Raw genomic sequence first — 17,472 nt, 5'->3', positions numbered from 1 at the left:
AAGCCAGGCTGTGCTTCACTCAAATCGACCAAGAGACAAAAACACACACTGTCCCTCTGGAGGTGAACTTCCCTTTGTAAGCTGGTGTGTGTGTGTGTGTGTGTGTGTGTGTGTGTTTTTAATTTCAGGAGGAGCTCCAGCGTTGGAGCCAGGCCATGGACAAGGCCGTTCAGCCCCTGGCAGCGGAGGAGGCGTCGGGGCCCTCAGGGGCCAAAACCCACAGCCTGCCCCCTCCCTCCTCCTCCGCTGCCCTCCCTGAGCCCAGCTCTGCCAAGAAAGACAAGGAGAAGAAATTCAGTCGCTTTGCCAAGAAGAAGTGAAAGGAGATGGATGGGCCATCGGGAGGGGGGAGGTTGCCAAGGCAACCTGGAAAGAGAAAGTAGTATTTGTGTACAATCAATCGGAGCGAGCTTTTTATCACTAGATTTTTTATATTATTTTGCGAGAGTTGACATAAATAATGTAGTTTAGGTTAAAGCCATCACTCTTTTGCCTGTATTTAAGTCGGTGTATCGTTGCAAAGGTCCACTATTTCTCTTTGTGTTTCTTTTTACCAAATGCCAAATTCAAAGCATCAAATGAAAGCACAGGAATGCTCCTTTCACACTCAACCAAAGAATGTTTGTAAAACTTTTGTTGTGTTACTTTTGCTGCAATTTTAGCTTTAGTGAGGCATGCTTTGATACAGCTATGTACGATACGAAGGCCTGTAACGAACGTAGGACGACCCGAGAGTACCGACGCGTACTTTTATCAATCTGCCTTATAAAATGGTTGTGAACTGTAATACTGTGCTGTTTGAATTTGGAGCACTAAAATGCTACTCTTAGAATGAAGCGTGAATTTTGACAGGCTTTAAAAAATGCTTTGTAAATGCAGCGAAAGACTTGGTGATGGGCAAACCGTACGGCGCGCGTGCACAAACACACACACACACACACACCAAGTTTAATTGCAGGTATGCAAACTAAACGCTCTATGCACTGTGAAGGGTTTGACTGTTGAGATTTTTAAATTGGTACCCGACGACATGAGCAGTCATGTGACACCACAGTCAGTCCGTTTCTCAACTGAGCTGTGGCTGTAGTTATTTCTGTGAACTTGAAACATATTCAACACTTGTGTATTGAACCCTAAATTTCATATCTATTCATTAACATATATACATATACAGTATATATATCTACAGATGCATGGAGTATGTTTTACGTTAGTTTGATATGGTGCTATTGTGATATTTTTGAACCTTCAATCGAGATTAACTTGACCTGCCTGACTTGTCTTTGACTTTGGCTTGTCGTATAAACAAGGAGGGGTGTTTTATAAAGGTGCCACAGAGAAAGGAACTCTTATTGTGAAAAGCCTGGTTTCAAATGAATAGGACAAACTGAATCAAGATGAATCTATTTTGTAAAGTCAAGTCATCTGACAGCTTAAAAAACAAAACAAAACAAACACTGATCAGAATAAGAATAAATTAAATTAAACCCTGATTTTTGCAGCAACAAAGCACGGAAAGTAAACTTTTAAAAATGTGTTTGGCCAGCACTGAAACTGTGTAAATTGACAACTTGGTCATTTATATTTTGCTCAAAAATTAAGATGATTAGCAACTTGAAAACCGCCCCAACCAGGGATAAGTTTCCATGGTAACTCTGGCGAAACCTCTGTGGATGCATGACTCGACAGACCGATGAGGCCTGCGCCTATGGAGTCAGAGCCTCTTTGAAGTGACAGCTTACATTTGTTATTTGAGAGTCAATCAAGAATGACTAAAAAGATGCAAAACTGATCACAAAGCAAAAACAACCACAGAGACACAGCGACCACAACAAGAGGCAAAAACAAAAAGCGCCCACAGAATGACCAGAGAGACCCACGACTACTACAAAGAGATGCAAAAACGTCCATTAAGTGACACAAAATGACCACAAACAACTTGGCAACATTAGCCCCGTCTCTTTCAGTCAGGGGTCCTGCTCCTGTGTATGAAGGGTGGGGGCTTATTTACATGAGACAAGCTTATTTAAACCTCCTTTGTGGAAACAGGCCTTACTTGCTGCAATAAGCCTTGTTTGCCTGGCAATCTTACTTTACAAAACACTCCTCTGGTTTCACAAGCTGGATTTTATTTACCAGAAAACTTCTCTGCTATCATTTGTATCAACAGAAAAAGAAACAACAACGACAGGGCACCTGGACCACTATTCATTTTTCTTTCTTTCTTTTTTTTACCACACCAACCAAAGTCTAAGACAAGCTGTGGGTCAGGTGAATCTCAAAAAGCTTTTCCAAACCACACAACAGGACCAGGCATTCTCTTTATCTAACGCGAGGATACATGCAGCATGGAGCTGAGGGAACGTGTCTTTACTCTGAATGTAAGGGAGGAAATAATAAGGAAGTGTGAGAATTTGGGTACATTAAAGAGTATAGAACAATAAAGCCATTATATAGAATAATACATTTTACTCTACAAAATGCATAAAGGAAATAATAGAGTATGTACAGTATAAGGAACTTTTATTTATAAGTGTTTAATTTGTGGCCAGGATGGTGGCTCACACTCACTCTCTCACTGCCGTCTTGCCTTGTACAGCGGGCTCCGTCCCTGAACTATACGCTCTAACTCAAGTGACCTCACCGAAGTGATGGAAGTCAGGTATGGAAAGATTGATGAGACTGTTCAGCTCCAGAGTTTCTACAGGAAATGAGGTAGCATCGTAATGATCTCTCTCTCTCTCTCTCTGGGTTATTTACATTTACAAACAGGAACAAAGGACGTATTAAATCTATGATCCTCTCGCTGAGCGTTGCATTACGTCTGTGCTAAAACAAACGACCAGTAGTCAAATCTTTCTCTCATGAATGCACCTTGAAATGGTTTGGGGAACTTGTGTCACTTGTATTCAGTCTTGTTTTTAAATCAGTCACTCTATCTGTGGTATCTCAGACTCTGACACTTCATATTCTGTCACCTCCATCCACTCAGTTTATTCCCTCCCCTCCTTCCTTCCTTCCCTGCCTTTTCTGTTCAGTGGTTTTTAATCTGCATTTTGTACTCTCTAGCTATGTAAAATATCCAAAAATGTTGACAGGAAATATCAAATACATTTTGAGAGAATAAAGTTTAAAATAAACTCCTGAAACTATCCAATTTGTTTGTTTTATTTTATTGACCTCTTCATTTGAAAGAAGATATGTGAAAACCATGGCTACAAGCTGCATCTTTTTTGTCATGAAAACCAATTTCATTCTATTTAATAATACATGAAAAAAGGTGCAATAACATGCATTTGAGAATTGTTTTTTATTGAGTACAAACAAATTTAACAGAGGCAGGCGTGAAACAAAAGGCAGTTTTACTTTGTCGAACAGTCATCCGTTCACCGAGTTAATTTCAGATAAGACCAAATGCATATGAAAATATTCAAAGTAGACAAAACTGTTGTATTTACATTCCAGTGGCTGTTGGTAAAACATTGAATAAACAGCCTCAAGACAGCGAGGCAGCCGTAGGCTAGACTAATTAGATCTCAGCTGACAAGTAACAGGCTGAGGATGATCACTTATGGCAATACAAAGCCCTGAATAACAGCTCATTTCAATCTTTACAAACTCAATAGGTGTACGCCCGCAGCAGAGCATACAAATGATGATTCTTCAAAACAAATAAGCCAGAAGATGCACAGCAGAGATATTTTCAGCATATTCTATTACTTTATCATTAGCCAATTTCCCACAGTGAGGCCTTAACAGAGCCCGCCAGGACTTAATCTGCTTCAACATGTGCCCCTAAAACAACAGTCATTTACATGTATATATATATATTTCTTTGTATCTTTGTATCTGCCAGCAGTAGTTCTTCAGCCTGGCTACAGCTTAAGAAAAAACAAATTACGCATGCCCTCGTCAGATTTTTAAAAAATCATTTTTACTGTAGCTCTTTACAGAACAGGTGCAGGAGGAGCTGCTCGTGATACAGCGGCTGTTACAACACAACCACGGGCCGTTCACAACGACACAACAGGGTTCCTGCACATTCTCACTTTTATTAGTATTTCCTAGACTCGTTTCATTTTCTAAAATTGAAGGGTCAGTACAACAAATGGCTCCATATGCCATGATGACAGTGACCTAATGAGCTAATATGAGAAATGATAGTGGATTAAATTGGAACAACGCACAGCCATGTGTTTCAAGACCGACATTTGTTTTCATACGTTTTTCAGACAATTATTAAACTTGCGGAAATTAATTTTCCACACATTAGCAGGCCTGTGCAGGAACTCTGCATAAGGCTGTTAAATCTCCTCTTGGGTGCTATAAATCTCTATTAACCAGGAGGCCGAGAAGAAAGAAAAATGGAATTAGATTAACAGAACTGACTATAGGCAATTAATAAACAGCTCAGTATGTTTCAGTATTTACATCAACACTGCGGTCAGAGCGAAAAAACCTCCAGTCACATTAAATATGAATTACAGCAGTTGATCGTCTGATGGAAAATTATTCAACCACTGTTAACGTTTTCCCATTCAGCGTTGATATGAAGTAACTAAGATTCTTCAGAGGAGACGATGAACACTCCTCATGGTGCTTACTGACCCAAATATCTTTCACATTTAAAAAAAGGCCAAGTGAGCGCCTTTACAATTCTCCTGCAAACAGTTACAAGAACCTTAACTTCTCATCGGTCAGAAATTTGAAAAGTAGCATTAAATTGCTCTCATTCGGGGGCAGGTGCTTTGAATTCCAGCATGAAAGGATTTGTTGACCCATTGCAAAGCACAACATTGTTTTTTTTTGTTTTTTTAAACAGATTTTTACATCTGAAATGGCATGAATGACATGGGAACAAAGTGTTTGTTTTTTTTAAAAACCCGACAACTTTATTCACAAGTCATTTCCGCTCGATAAAGAATAATTAAATAAGCATATCATCTCACAAATATCACACGATACAATAAACATAATTACACAATGAACCAATATTGGGATTTGGGAAAGACACGTTTGTTTGAAGACTTATGTTTTATAATTAAACTCGATGCAGCAAGACAGGACACAACCGACAGGAGAATGAGAAACATAAATTAATGGTGTGTTGTATATATCGTTTAAAGACCATGGATCATTGGCTTCATCAATTTATACCAGAGAGGTGCACACACACACACACACACACACACAAACAGAGAGAGTTCATAGTTCTTGAATTCAGAAGAAAGGAAAACGGGGGGAAAAAAAGAGAAAAGCAGCTGACCTGTGCTACTTCCCTTCCTGTGAGTGTCGTGATATGATACAACAGGTCTGGTGCATATATTTGGTATCGAACAGCAGTGATGGGTGATCAGTGGACTTGCTCTTTGGTGCAGCTTCTGATGCCCACACTGCTTCTCCAAGTCCAGCATGACTATGAATATACATATTTAAAAAGATTATGTGGTGGCGGCCAATTCTTTACAATGTATACATGTTTGATTATTCTATTTACATCTTAGTGCAGCAGACACAGGCACACCTGCACAACCGTTCTCCCAGAGTGGATTTCATGTTGTTTCTTGTTGGTGTGTGTGTGTGTGTGTGTGGTGTGTTTTGTGCATATGCAATGTGTGTGTGTGTGTAGCGACAGAGGCTCGAGGTTATAGACGAAATTGGCAGAAGCATAGTTCCTTGTCTACTTGATGAGCTTGTTGGCTCTCTGGTTGGCTTCATCAATGCGAACGTGGTTCATGTCCGCCTGAAAAGAGAAAAAAAACAAGTGAGAAAAGGGGGCAGTTGTGCAAACATCCGCCCTCTTTCCTTTCATTCAGCTATTCACCGTTTCACTTCAAATGCCTTTGAAAAACATCAAAAAACGGTTCCCTGTGGGGTTTTTGACCTGTTGTGATGAGTGACGTGATACAAAGTGCTGCCAATGGTTTGAAAGTGTTGCACTGATCTACAGGTGGAGGTGTGCCAAGACGCTTGTTAGTGCGTTAACAAAAGGTGGGGAAGACGACGACTGCTACTTAGTAAACATGGATGTAAACAAGGCAGGATTCAAACACTGAAGAAAAAAAACAGCTGTGTTAGGAGGAAAACAGGCTTAATACCTTTGTCGGACCTGAACGCAACACAGCGTCTCTTGCTGATAAGTTAATTCCACAGGGCAATTTTACCTCCAATGCACTTAATTAAGTTTACTAATGAAACCCAATCGCCCAGCACCTAATTCTTTAAAAGGCAGCCTTTGGAGTTTTCTTGCATCTTGTGTCCTGAAAACTTCTGTTTATGCTCGCCCAATGTGTGTATGAAGCCTAACAAACACTTTGAATCTCTTTCCTTGTTAAGCATTTGCAAAAACTTTGTCTCATAAAATACTTTAAAATCTTGCATTGTTCACATCCATGGTTGTTTGCAGTCGTCTTCTTTCCAGGTTTCTGCTGGCAACTGTCAGTCAGTGAGACGGTGCGTCACAGTTGAATGTTTACTATTGTGTTGCTGCATGCATGTGGCTCCTTTTGTGAATGCAACGTTATGTAAACAAAATGGAGACTTAATCATCAAGTTTGGAAAAAACAAACAAAACACAACTGGGGTAATCCTCCTAACTGCCTAATCTCAGTAAATGTTCTGCTAATTCTGGCTGGGAGCAAACGACTGTGAATCTCAGACTCTCACCTTCTCAGTGATGCGGTCGATCGTTTTGTTTTGCTTGTCTATCTCGTTGCCCATGTCGACAGCCATGTTTTTCAGGTTGCCAATGATGCTGCCGACTGCGTCCAGATTCTCCTCCATCTCATCCTCGCGTGCGTCGTTGGTTATCCTGCGCCAAGGTCGGAAAATAAGTCTTTTGTTCAGCTGACGAGCACAATATCTGAATAAAACTCACACTGCTGATAACACTATAGTAAAAGAAATGTAGGAAGTAGAAACGAGCAGGACTGCACCTCTTGATGTAGGGGCCTGACGGTGCCGGGGCGTTCACCTGGGGGGCCTGGCCGTTGCGAACACCCGACGGCTGCCTCGACACTATGTTTGATCCATCACCTTCGCCTTCTCCTCCTCCTCCGATACCCCAGGTGCGCTTGTATCGTGAGTCATGCTCAATAGATGTCACCCTGATGGAAAAAAAACAAGTATCCAGGGGTGTCAGAGTAAAATCTGCTACATTGAACTAAGAATAGCATCAAAACAGCAGCTTGTCTGTCCACTGTCACTGTTGTCACAGATGTCCATTAATCAAAGTATTTTTTTTTAAAAAAGGTCCCCTACCTTATCTTTTTGTAATCATCAAAGGATCCTCTGCTCCAATGTGAAAGCATTTTGGAAAGATTTGTTTTTCATGTTTAGAAGCAGATATGAGCTTAGTATGCAAACACACTGACACTGCATATCGACACGGTTTGATGGAGAGAGTTTTGAGCGCGCTCACCACGGAGCGCTGCACCTGTCACGCCAAGAACTTGCTAGAAACACTGCTCACGTTCCCTACCCATTCATAAACCATGGGGGATATTCATGGATTGTGTCAGCAATTCTTTTGAGTAACATTGAGCACATTTAACAAGCAAATCTGTATTATATAGCTCCCTGTGTCATGTTTTGCTTTTCCCCAGCATGTGGAGGTATGGGAATGGTTTCTGGTTCGCAGAGGTATTTTTCTTTATTGTTTTTCAATGATATCCTTGATGTGGAAAGGTTGGGTGTATGGCCACCAGCTTTAATCATTTCAATCTTTCTTGTTGTGGCTGACAGCCTGAAATACAACAGTGCCCTTCAGCAGAGCAGTACAGAAAAAACTAAACAAGCAGTGGTGGGAATCAGAGCTGCAGTGAACAAAAAGAGCTTCGATGTAGCAGCAGTCAGGAATAAAACAGATCATATGAGTTGCTGAAATCTTCCCAAACCTACTCACAATCCACAAGTGGATTGATTTCAGCTACAGATTGTATTATTAGTGTTCTCTGTGCTGTAATCTTTAGCATCTGGCAGCTGTTAGCAGTGCCCCTAAAACAATTCTAAGCTTGGGTAGGTTTGTGTGTTTCTTCCAAAAATCCACCTTGGGAGTCAAAGTTAACTTCTCACCTTACTTTTTATACAAACACAAGCCTTCAACTTTTTCATCTAGGAAAAAAAAGAAGATGGTTTGTATCACAGCTGTCCAACTTTTGACAAACCCATAGGAATCCTCCAAATTATCTTCACCTATCACTGTCCAAAGTGATACATATAATGCAATATTAAAAAAAACGAACAGATCAAAGTAAAGTACACTGAGAGTGAGAATCGGGATATGAAACAAACAGAGCCAGACAATGGAGCCCAGAAAAGCTTGATCTCATAGCTGGCGATAAAACGATGGTGTGTATCCAAAATCACAACAGCTCTGAGTGCACAGTGTACCTGTCACAGGGGCAGATGCAGAGGCCGCAACACTTGGAGAGATCGGTGAGGTTTTTCTCAGCTTGTCGCATGTCCTGGTTGATCTGGTCCATGCCCTGATCCACACGCTTCAGCTGCTCTGAAACACACAGACAGACACAGCACAGCACACCACATCAGGCTCTGCTTTTTTTTTGTATCTGGGTAAATTTCATACACTAGGATGGATTGGTCTTACTGTTTTGTTTTTAGCCTTTATTTAAATTTTAGAAGATATTAGATTACTCTTAATGATCCCTGTGAGGATTCTTAAATTGGGTCAATAACTGGGTCACAGCAGCAGCAAAACATAGGGTACAGATAACACCAAAAAAAAAACAAGAAATAATAATCTAGGTAGAAAAACAGATGATTACAAATGCACATTTTTAAGCAGGGGACACATGTGTGTTGGATATCAGCATAGAAGATATCAAACAAATTAAAAAGTACAAATATAGACCCCTGACCCCACTGATTAAAAAAATGAAACAAAAACTTAACTTAGAAATTAATATCAATATCACATTTTTCTTACCAACACTTCTATGGTCATTCTGGGCAAAAACTCACAGATATTTTCCTTTACATTTAACTCCAGAACCATCAGGTTTCTATTTTCCATCATGGATGTGTTGCTGTTTTATTGTAACTGTGATGCTTGTTGCAAAGTGTAAAAACAGCCTCATTTGCACCTCTCCAGTACACTACCCTATTATTCAGTGTCTGCTTTCACACAGGGAGGTTAACACAAATTACTGGAGCTCCAAGTCAGAAAATAAGCGATATATCATTTTGAAACATCTTGGTCTTTATAGTTCTTCTACCGGAGGGACATCATTGTGTGTTTTCCTTATCGGATCATTTAGATTGCCCAGCATTGTTGTGTCATCACTCTTTATTATTCTTTGAAGCAATTAGCAGTGTCAAAGAAAGCCTCAAACATGAAGCAGGAATAAAAAAAATGTAAAGATAAAACTGAAGAGATGGAAGCATCTGCATAAAAACTATCAGTGTGTGTTGATGTTGTATATCTACCTCCTTGCTGGTCCAACATCACCATGGTGTTGACGCCGGTCTGTTTGCTCTGAAAACACACAATTCACACCAACTTAAAACCAATCAAATGACAGCAGATGGTTTTATGGGTTCGCGAAGGACACATTTCAGGATGAACTGAAATATTGGCCTTGCTTTTAATTTGAAAATTGGAGATGTGACCATTTATAACAAAGACAGACAGTTTCTGATCATTAAAAACGGGGTACATTGTGTTGTGCTTTGTGTCAGACAAGAATAAAAAAAAAAAAAAACCTCCTCACCTCCTCTGCCATCTGCAGCATCCTCCGTGTGCTTTCCAATGACTGTGGGCGAAAACACAGGATGTGTTAGAGAATAATGAGACACATGAAGAAGATGACTTTAAACTGACTGATGAAGAAAGACTGAACAAAGAGGGACAAAAATTGATTTGGAGTGGCATCAAGCCTCAGATTCCCCTTTGGTCAGAAGGACTGGTGCATCTTTTGTTTGTGTCCGCCTTAAGGTAAGATCTTGCGAATAAATTGAAACTGGACACACACATTTGTTTTTCTGGGACAGTACTTTGGTCACTTGTATTCTAACAAGTCCATATTGTTTTGGTAAATATGGTCCAGATGTTAAATTCAGACAGGGTTTTATATCCATCTGGCTTCTGTTAGGATATATTAGGTATTTTTTAGTCGAATTAATTCAAACCAAACAGCTGATTGGTGTGAATGTGGCCTTAAGAGACTGAGAGGACAGAACAGAAGAGAACAAACAACAGACGGGAATTAAAGAGGAGACAGTAAGGAAGAGAACAAGATAAGAGGGATAAGGAAAATAGAAAGATGCAAGTGATAAGAAAACACATGGGAAGCTACACCATTAATATTCATTAAGATAGGGAAGTGAACAGCAACAAATCTATAAAATCAGCTCTACACTCTATATTTTTATTACTATGAATAATTCAGGTTACATGGATTTTCTGAGCTTATTAGGACTGCAACTAATTATCATTTATTGATTAATCTGACCACAGATTAGTGAGAAATGCCCATTGCAATTTTCTAAGAACTGATGTGATGTCATTACATTTCTTGCATTGTTTTGACAACAGAAAAAATATAATGCAATAAAAACAACAAACCAAGAACATTAAGTTTTCTAAAGCAGGAAATGCGTGGCACTGGCATTTAATTTAAAAAGGCTTTGATGATTAAGTGATTATTAAAATAGAAATTAACAGTTTCAGCTGGAGATGTTTCCTGGAATTACAGCTGCAGCTCACTGATCAGATCAGATGGGTAAGGCAGGCACTAAAGTTAACAATCTACTGCAAGACGTCGACAAAAATGCACATGCATATATGCGAGGACAAAAGTGCTGACGGCAAACTGGAATGCAGTCAGTTCAGGTGAGCTACACCTTTGTGTCTCTATTAATAGCAAGCGCTGTACAGGAGCGAGGCACGGAAGAAACTCAGGGCATGACTCGATTGTTACCACCACTAATGAACTGTTAACAAGAGAGAGTGGGGACCAGATTCTCTTCTCTCTCTGTGTTAACGTTTGCTCTGAATACATTAATCAGTGAGTTGAGAAACAGACAAACATAAAATTGGCAAGAGGAATGTGTTGAGCGCAGCCAGGTTTCTGCTGGCTTAGCCAGAACATCACTTGGGTGGATAAACATTACGTTATGTCGCCTACAATCCTTGAACTTGGCTAATTAAGCCCAAAATCGTTGACTTAGCCAATTTCTCCAGATTGGGGTTTTGTGACAAATCTTTGAGATACAGGAAGCGGCGTGATATTTTTATCATTTGTTTGGGGGTGGCTTAAATCTAAGTACAGGACGGCTCAAATAGAAGCTGTGAGGTACCAGGACGATTAGGAAGCATCACACAAACACGACTTTAAATAACTTTGACACAACGCTGAAGATCATGGAAGCAGGTTGTAACCACAGGACATGGTTGCAACAGCCACAGCTATAGCAGACTTCCAACAGACAATAGACATGACTAACGGTGTGATGTCGTCCTGATACGCCACCAACCATTTTTATACATGTGGTTACCCAAAGCCAGAGCGGTAAGTAGTATTAGCAGAGGGACTCTCCCATGCTATGATGTCCTTTGTCAACCAGGCAGCAGCAGAAGAAGAAGAAGGAAGAAAGAGAGAGAAAATCACAGGTAGAAAAAACACAGTGAAGAAAAAGAAAGAAAATGGGACGAACCCCACAGGCAATTAATACAATCAGAATTACAGGATGGTGAAGTGCACAGCTACAAGCCCAGTTAGAGTAAGTTCATTTGCCTCCATTTGAATCAGATGGCTGATCATATGATGCCCTGGAGTGTTGATTAAACAATTATCTCCTTGATAATAAACGCTTAGATATAGCTGACAACATTCAAACTGTCAAAACCACAAAGGGGTACGGGAGCTATCAGGCTAAATTAGGCGTAAAGCCTCACACACTTCCTAGCAATGCCTGGCTTAATAATCAGCTGTGAATGCAATGAATCTAATTAGCCACCCTCTGCTCTTTCCATGCAATATTGCAGCAACCCGCGGATTATGTGTGTGTTTTGTCCAACTGATGCTTTGTCATCTGAGCCAAAATTTGCTTTCTTCAACATGGCCATGTTAAAATGATTATTTGATCATGATGATGACAAATCGGTTGGAAATTGAGGATTTTATTTCATTTTCTATTGATATGGGCCTGGCTGAAAATATTTAAACTGATACTGACGGCTCACTTACACAATTAAGTGCACATATAACTGATCAATTGTGATGTCATGGATTTTAATATGAGTATTTGTACTTTGGACACTAAATAAATAGCTAGTGTTTTAGAAAATATGCTTAGCTGCTTTCTTGGTACGAGTTAAATAAAAAGATCAATTCTAGTCTCATGTTTTCTCATGTTGTTTAATATGAAGCTGCAGCCAGCAGTGGAGAGACTTGGCTTCTATTTTTGGACAGATTCAACAAAATGAGATAAGCATGTTAATTAGTGTGATCTGAAGGCACAAGGTTGGCAGATTCTTTTTTTACTTTCCAACATTGACAGACAAGCAGTTTTCTCTGTTTTTAGTGCCTACACTCCGTTAACTGTCCTAGCATACTTTCTACAATGTTAAACTATTTCTGTAGGTATCTGTTTTGTTTCATTTTCATTCAAACTGTGGCTTTACATCTGAGGTAGAAAAATAGCATATATCTATTATTCTATTCTTTTTAAAGCGAAAATCTTCCTGCTTGCGTTAAATAGTAATTCCCATGTAGTTGTCAGCTACAAGGTAGCAGTCAGTTTTACCCACCACAATTCGGTAATAATTCTGGTGGTGACAGGATTTCACAGCAGCGATACAAAAAACTGTAACACTTAATTTTACCAACCTATAATTTTTGATTAACTTTGCAGGATGTCTCTTGGAAAGTACTAAATAGTATCTGCAATAGTTAACAGTGAAAGAGAGGCTCTGTATTTTTTTGTGTTGTTTTCTTTGAGTTTGTACCTCATCAGTCACTTGGTTGGCCCTCATGGTCATCTGTTCCACACTCATGTCTTCCATGTTGCTGCTGTCTTGTTTGGAGGCTCCTCCAGTGGCACTCAGCTCGATATTTTGCGGCCTGAGAGAGGAGGCAGAGTTCAAAGGTTAGTCGTACTTTAGTTTGCTACAAAAATATTCTGACAGCACAAGACCTAAAGAAAAATATCACACTGCTGGGTCAAGGACTGAAATACAGTTTTACCTTTGAGAAGGAAATACAGCAGTTTCCATATACTCCAGGTATTAATACACAATTTATTATTAGTTTCAAAGAAGCAAAGATGTGTCAAGGAATAGCAAATGAAAAAAATAAAGGAATATGTATGTAAGATACATGTAATGGGATCATATATCTTCACAATCTACACCACAGCCTGCCTTTCAAACCAGTTTATTCTGTCTGTGTGCATCACCAGACTTATTATATAAACTCCTCAAAACATAACAGCAAAAAACAAGTGCACTGGCCAGTGTGGCCTGGCCACCACTGTTGCAAAGAACATGCAAAACAGTCGACTGAACACCTGAGTGCACCCAAGTCTCCTGAAGACGTACGGTCATTTCCTGTTGAGGGCATCACAATTTTCGGATTCAATCACAATTAACTAAAATAATTATTGAGCATGGCCAATTTCTCAAGGATAATAATACCAATACTGAGTTTTGAATACATAAGTCATATTTGGTTTTCAACATAAACACAAAATAATACTAAAGACTGAACACTGTTCCTGAATTACCTCATTCATGAAGTATGTTTAGTATTTTCTTTTGTACAGCAGTATCTTCCTGGTTACATACTGGCCTAGGCATATTACAATAACAATATATCCTTGACAGCATAACATTTGGATATCAAATTGTCTGTTTAGCATAATTTTAATTTTTATAATAGACTTTTTTTTTTAACCAGAGCATCAAACAATGGTGACAGCCTCTGAATAGGGTCGAGGAAAATCATAAAATTGCTAGCTTTGATTTGGCAAAGGATAACAAGGTACACAGCTAATAAAAATGCGGATGTCGTCCTGATGTTGCCTTTTTAGTGATGCACATCCAAAGCCGTGTTACCTTTTTAATAACTTCTATCCAAAAAGTTTTGGTTTGAAAAACTCAGGGTGAACAAGGCAGAAGCTACAAAGCCGTACAGTTTTTAAAAATTTCAGGTTATGGGAGCTCTGGCTCAGGGCTTGTTAAGATTTAATAATAGAAAAAGCCCCAATATCTCATGTCAAAACAGTGCTGTATAGCCTACCACTTGTAAGCTTAAATATGGAGGAGAGCATTTAAGGATCAAGCATCAACTACGTGTTAACAACAATATATGTTCATGTCACATATGGAGAGGGAAGGAAATGATGCAAAACTTAAACAAATAAGGTCCTTTTCCTTCCCCTTAGTGAGTGTTAGTGAACACATACATCAGGATAGCTGAAAAAGGAAACAAAAACTGATGTCAATAATGAAGCAAAACTATCTGTTAATGAGCCTGCAGCAGTTCCTTGTTGATGTAAAGCTCAGTGGTGGTGGGATCATATTATATGCCATCAATGAAGGAACTGAGATAAGGAGGCTGCGATAGGGAAACGAGAGTCATGAGATTGAATGTACATAACTGGCAGATATATGCAAAATGTTACTGAGGTTTGGCGCAACACTAAGACTTGATTAGAAGACAGGAAATATATATACATTAGGAAACCAAAATCATTGGATAATATTAATAATGCAGCCACTGACAGCTGCTCTGTTCTCACTGATATGATAGCTGGGGTTTGGTTTCCCTGATCGCATCAAGACGTACTGAGCTGCATCATCTTTCGACAGCTCAAAGCACACTCATGTATTGATATCAACATTTAGATTTCATAATCTTGCGCAATTTTTTACAGAGTATGGCCATGAAACAAGGAAGTGCAAACCAGAAGCAGTAAGTAGTGATCGTCGTGGACGTGGTTGACCGCTTGTTGTGAAAGTGGACATTTAGTCAATTCTTTCAAATCAATTGTAAACATTACAAAGGAGGAACTGCCTTCATAGTTCAGACAAACAGAGAACAAGAATTAAATGCACCCGTGTTGGGTGGAGATAAGAACAGGACTGTATGGGTAGGGTATGGTAAAAGTACTTGGCAAGGAAAGCGGTGTAAATAATGTACAGGACTGAATGGTTTCCAAATTCTCTGGATTCTCTTCATCTGTACTGTCAGGGGAAAAAAAACACCTTGTGAGGAGACACATATCGAGTAATATATGTAGTTTTGTTGAGTTTCTCCTGGCAGTCCAGTTGGAGAGGTGTGTACATCAGTATTCTCATCACAACATGAGCCAGGCTACTTTGAAGTATGGTTTAGTGGGTATAAATAAAATCTATTCAACCTGACCTCTACCATCGAGACCACATGAAGCACTGAAATGTTTGGTATAAGCGACCTCAGACAGTCAGGATAGTCATACGAAAAGGTTTGTTTTCCTGTGATTCAGAACGGCTGCGCTGTCAAGGGCAGAGCTGAGCCGACTGACGATAAACACAAAGATGTGTCTTTATTCAAAGTGTAAAGTTTTTAAATTCCAACAGATAGATCGATAACAGCAGCGCTCAGAAAAACCCTGGTGGTCAATTCGCTTTTCCCCCTTCTCGTCCTGTCCTGTCTTCTGTTTCCTTTAAAGTTCAAGCGCCACTTTCCTGTTTTGCAAATAACCCCTGAACTTTAAGTTCCTTTGCAAAACCTACAGCAACCAAACATCCTGAGAAAATGAATAGTCTCACTTGGCAGACACATTAGACGATTTAATGTCGTTGACTCAGCATTTTTTTTTGACGAGAGGGCATTTGGTTGACACAAGCTCGACTGCTTTTTTTTTGACTGATTATTGAACTTGGCAACGCACTGATGTGGTTTACAAATGTATCACTGAACTGAAGGTAGACTCACTAACGCATACTGTGCTCTTTTGAAAGGCCAAGCCACACAGGAGATGAACATGTCAACGCTAAAAGATCAATTTTATATGTGCCAGGACAGCAGACTTGGGTATTGCTTGGTATTGATCTGGACTGGCCTCATGATTAAGTGATGAGAAGGAAAACACCATAAGCCATATATTGGTAAACACCACTTCTTTTTTTTAGTTGTTGTTGTTCCCTGTGCAATTGGAGCCTATTGTAACTAACAGACCAATGTGGCCTATATTTCACACCTCGCACTTGAGTTGAGAACACAACACATTGACACCCAGCTACATCTGCTCACAGCCACAGGATTAATTTAACAAGCCTGAAACACATACCCATTCATGTCGTAGTTTCTCAACAGCACCAGCAGCCAGCCACTGACTCAAACAATAACTCCTACAGGGAAACACATTTCTTGTTCTTCTACCCAAACCTGTTCCTCCAGATCTCAGGGCAACACACACACACTGACGTCTTTTCTTTCCCATCATGCAGTGTTTTTTTTTTTTTTACCACTTTAACCATATAAACCAAATAGTCCACTTACTACAATATTTCCTACAGTGTTTTCCCCAGTAAGGGCAACACATTTAGCCTACGTTTGTTAGTTGTCAAATGTTTTGGACAGGGTGGTTGACCTGTGTATAAACAAACAGAACACCCATGACATCATCGTGTTGTACTGGCAAAGAAAAAAAAAACTAAACCAAAAACTTTTATTATTGCTATCACGATTTATAGAGGACAACAGCAACGAGGGTCAGCATTTTTCCCTACAGTTGCCAGTCAAAACTGAAGACTCAGGAAAAAGTACCGGACACGTTGTTAATCATTTCCAATGTAAAAAATGAAATAGGCAGGCACTAGGTATGCTTTATCCACACACCTGACTGACCTTGGTTATCTCATAATAAGCAGTGGGATAAACTTAAGTGCTGCTGAGCAACTATTTAACATGGGTCACTTGACAAACAGGTGCCTTTAGCCTGAATGAGACACACACACAAAACCCAGTAAGCATTAAAACAGCAGTCATCCACACCCACACAAAGTTGAGGCAGAAAAGTCCCCCAAAACAATACTTTGAAACTAAGTTAAAGAGTTTAAACAAAAAAAATGAGAGTCGGAAGAGCCCCACAGTCTGCCAAAGCAAGTGAGAGTTTTCTTACATTGTCAGAAAAGTTGGTCTAGTTTCGTAAACAGAGTTTAGGATCCGAGGGGGGGCACAGCTCGTTAAACCAAGCTAATGTGCTGCTAGCTTAGCAGTTAGCTAGTTCCGCTTTCCAGTCAGCCAGCTACCTAATGACGCTGCCACTCAAACGACTAACTAACTAAACTAACAAACGGAGTGACAGAACTACTTATGGAGGAAAGGGAGTCAGTACTTACAGATAACCCTCCTTGTCTTCAGAAAATGAACACGCAACTCCTCCTCTTTCAAGGTATGTGAACTTGGCATCCGGTAACTTCTGGATTCCTTCAGTGGCTTCACCGTCCCAGCGAAGTGTGTC

At 39.7% G+C, this 17,472-nt stretch overlaps 2 protein-coding genes across 5 annotated transcripts in view; one reads left to right on the top strand and one right to left on the bottom strand.

Annotated features, from left to right (window-relative positions):
* The window catches only part of sptb (spectrin, beta, erythrocytic), a 43,248-nt gene extending 40,091 nt beyond the window's left edge, over positions 1-3,157 (top strand). For all 4 annotated transcript variants that reach the window (XM_085767169.1, XM_085767168.1, XM_085767170.1 and 1 more), the window contains one exon: positions 129-3,157. In XM_085767169.1, the coding sequence (XP_085623295.1) occupies positions 129-320 (192 nt within the window). In that variant the 3' untranslated portion in view covers positions 321-3,157. The remainder of the gene's footprint in view (positions 1-128) is intronic.
* A 1,067-nt stretch (positions 3,158-4,224) lies between these two features.
* snap23.1 (synaptosome associated protein 23.1) lies at positions 4,225-17,472 on the bottom strand. Its single transcript, XM_085767171.1, has 8 exons — positions 17,351-17,472; positions 12,971-13,085; positions 9,732-9,773; positions 9,448-9,496; positions 8,392-8,509; positions 6,936-7,106; positions 6,667-6,811; positions 4,225-5,743 (listed from the first exon to the last, which is right to left on the bottom strand). The coding sequence occupies exons 2-8, from the start codon at positions 13,025-13,027 to the stop codon at positions 5,681-5,683; spliced, it is 645 nt and encodes a 214-aa protein (XP_085623297.1). The 5' UTR covers positions 13,028-13,085; positions 17,351-17,472; the 3' UTR covers positions 4,225-5,680.

Source organism: Trachurus japonicus, chromosome 22 (assembly GCF_045865225.1).
Source record: "Trachurus japonicus isolate A0001 chromosome 22, Traja_1.0".
NCBI lineage: Eukaryota > Metazoa > Chordata > Actinopteri > Carangiformes > Carangidae > Trachurus > Trachurus japonicus.
Note: the sequence above shows the minus strand (reverse complement) of the source record. Positions and strands in the feature narration are given on the sequence as shown.

Bases quoted from the DNA above. Each gene is read 5' to 3' on its own strand.
- snap23.1 (XM_085767171.1), bottom strand. From the start codon at position 13,027: ATGGAAGACATGAGTGTGGAACAGATGACCATGAGGGCCAACCAAGTG. The intron at 6,812-6,935 runs GTGCAGTCCTGC...ACCTTGGCGCAG, and splicing joins TCAGGCCCCTACATCAAGAG to GATAACCAACGACGCACGCG. The intron at 5,744-6,666 runs GTGAGAGTCTGA...TTCTCTTTTCAG, and splicing joins TCGACCGCATCACTGAGAAG to GCGGACATGAACCACGTTCG.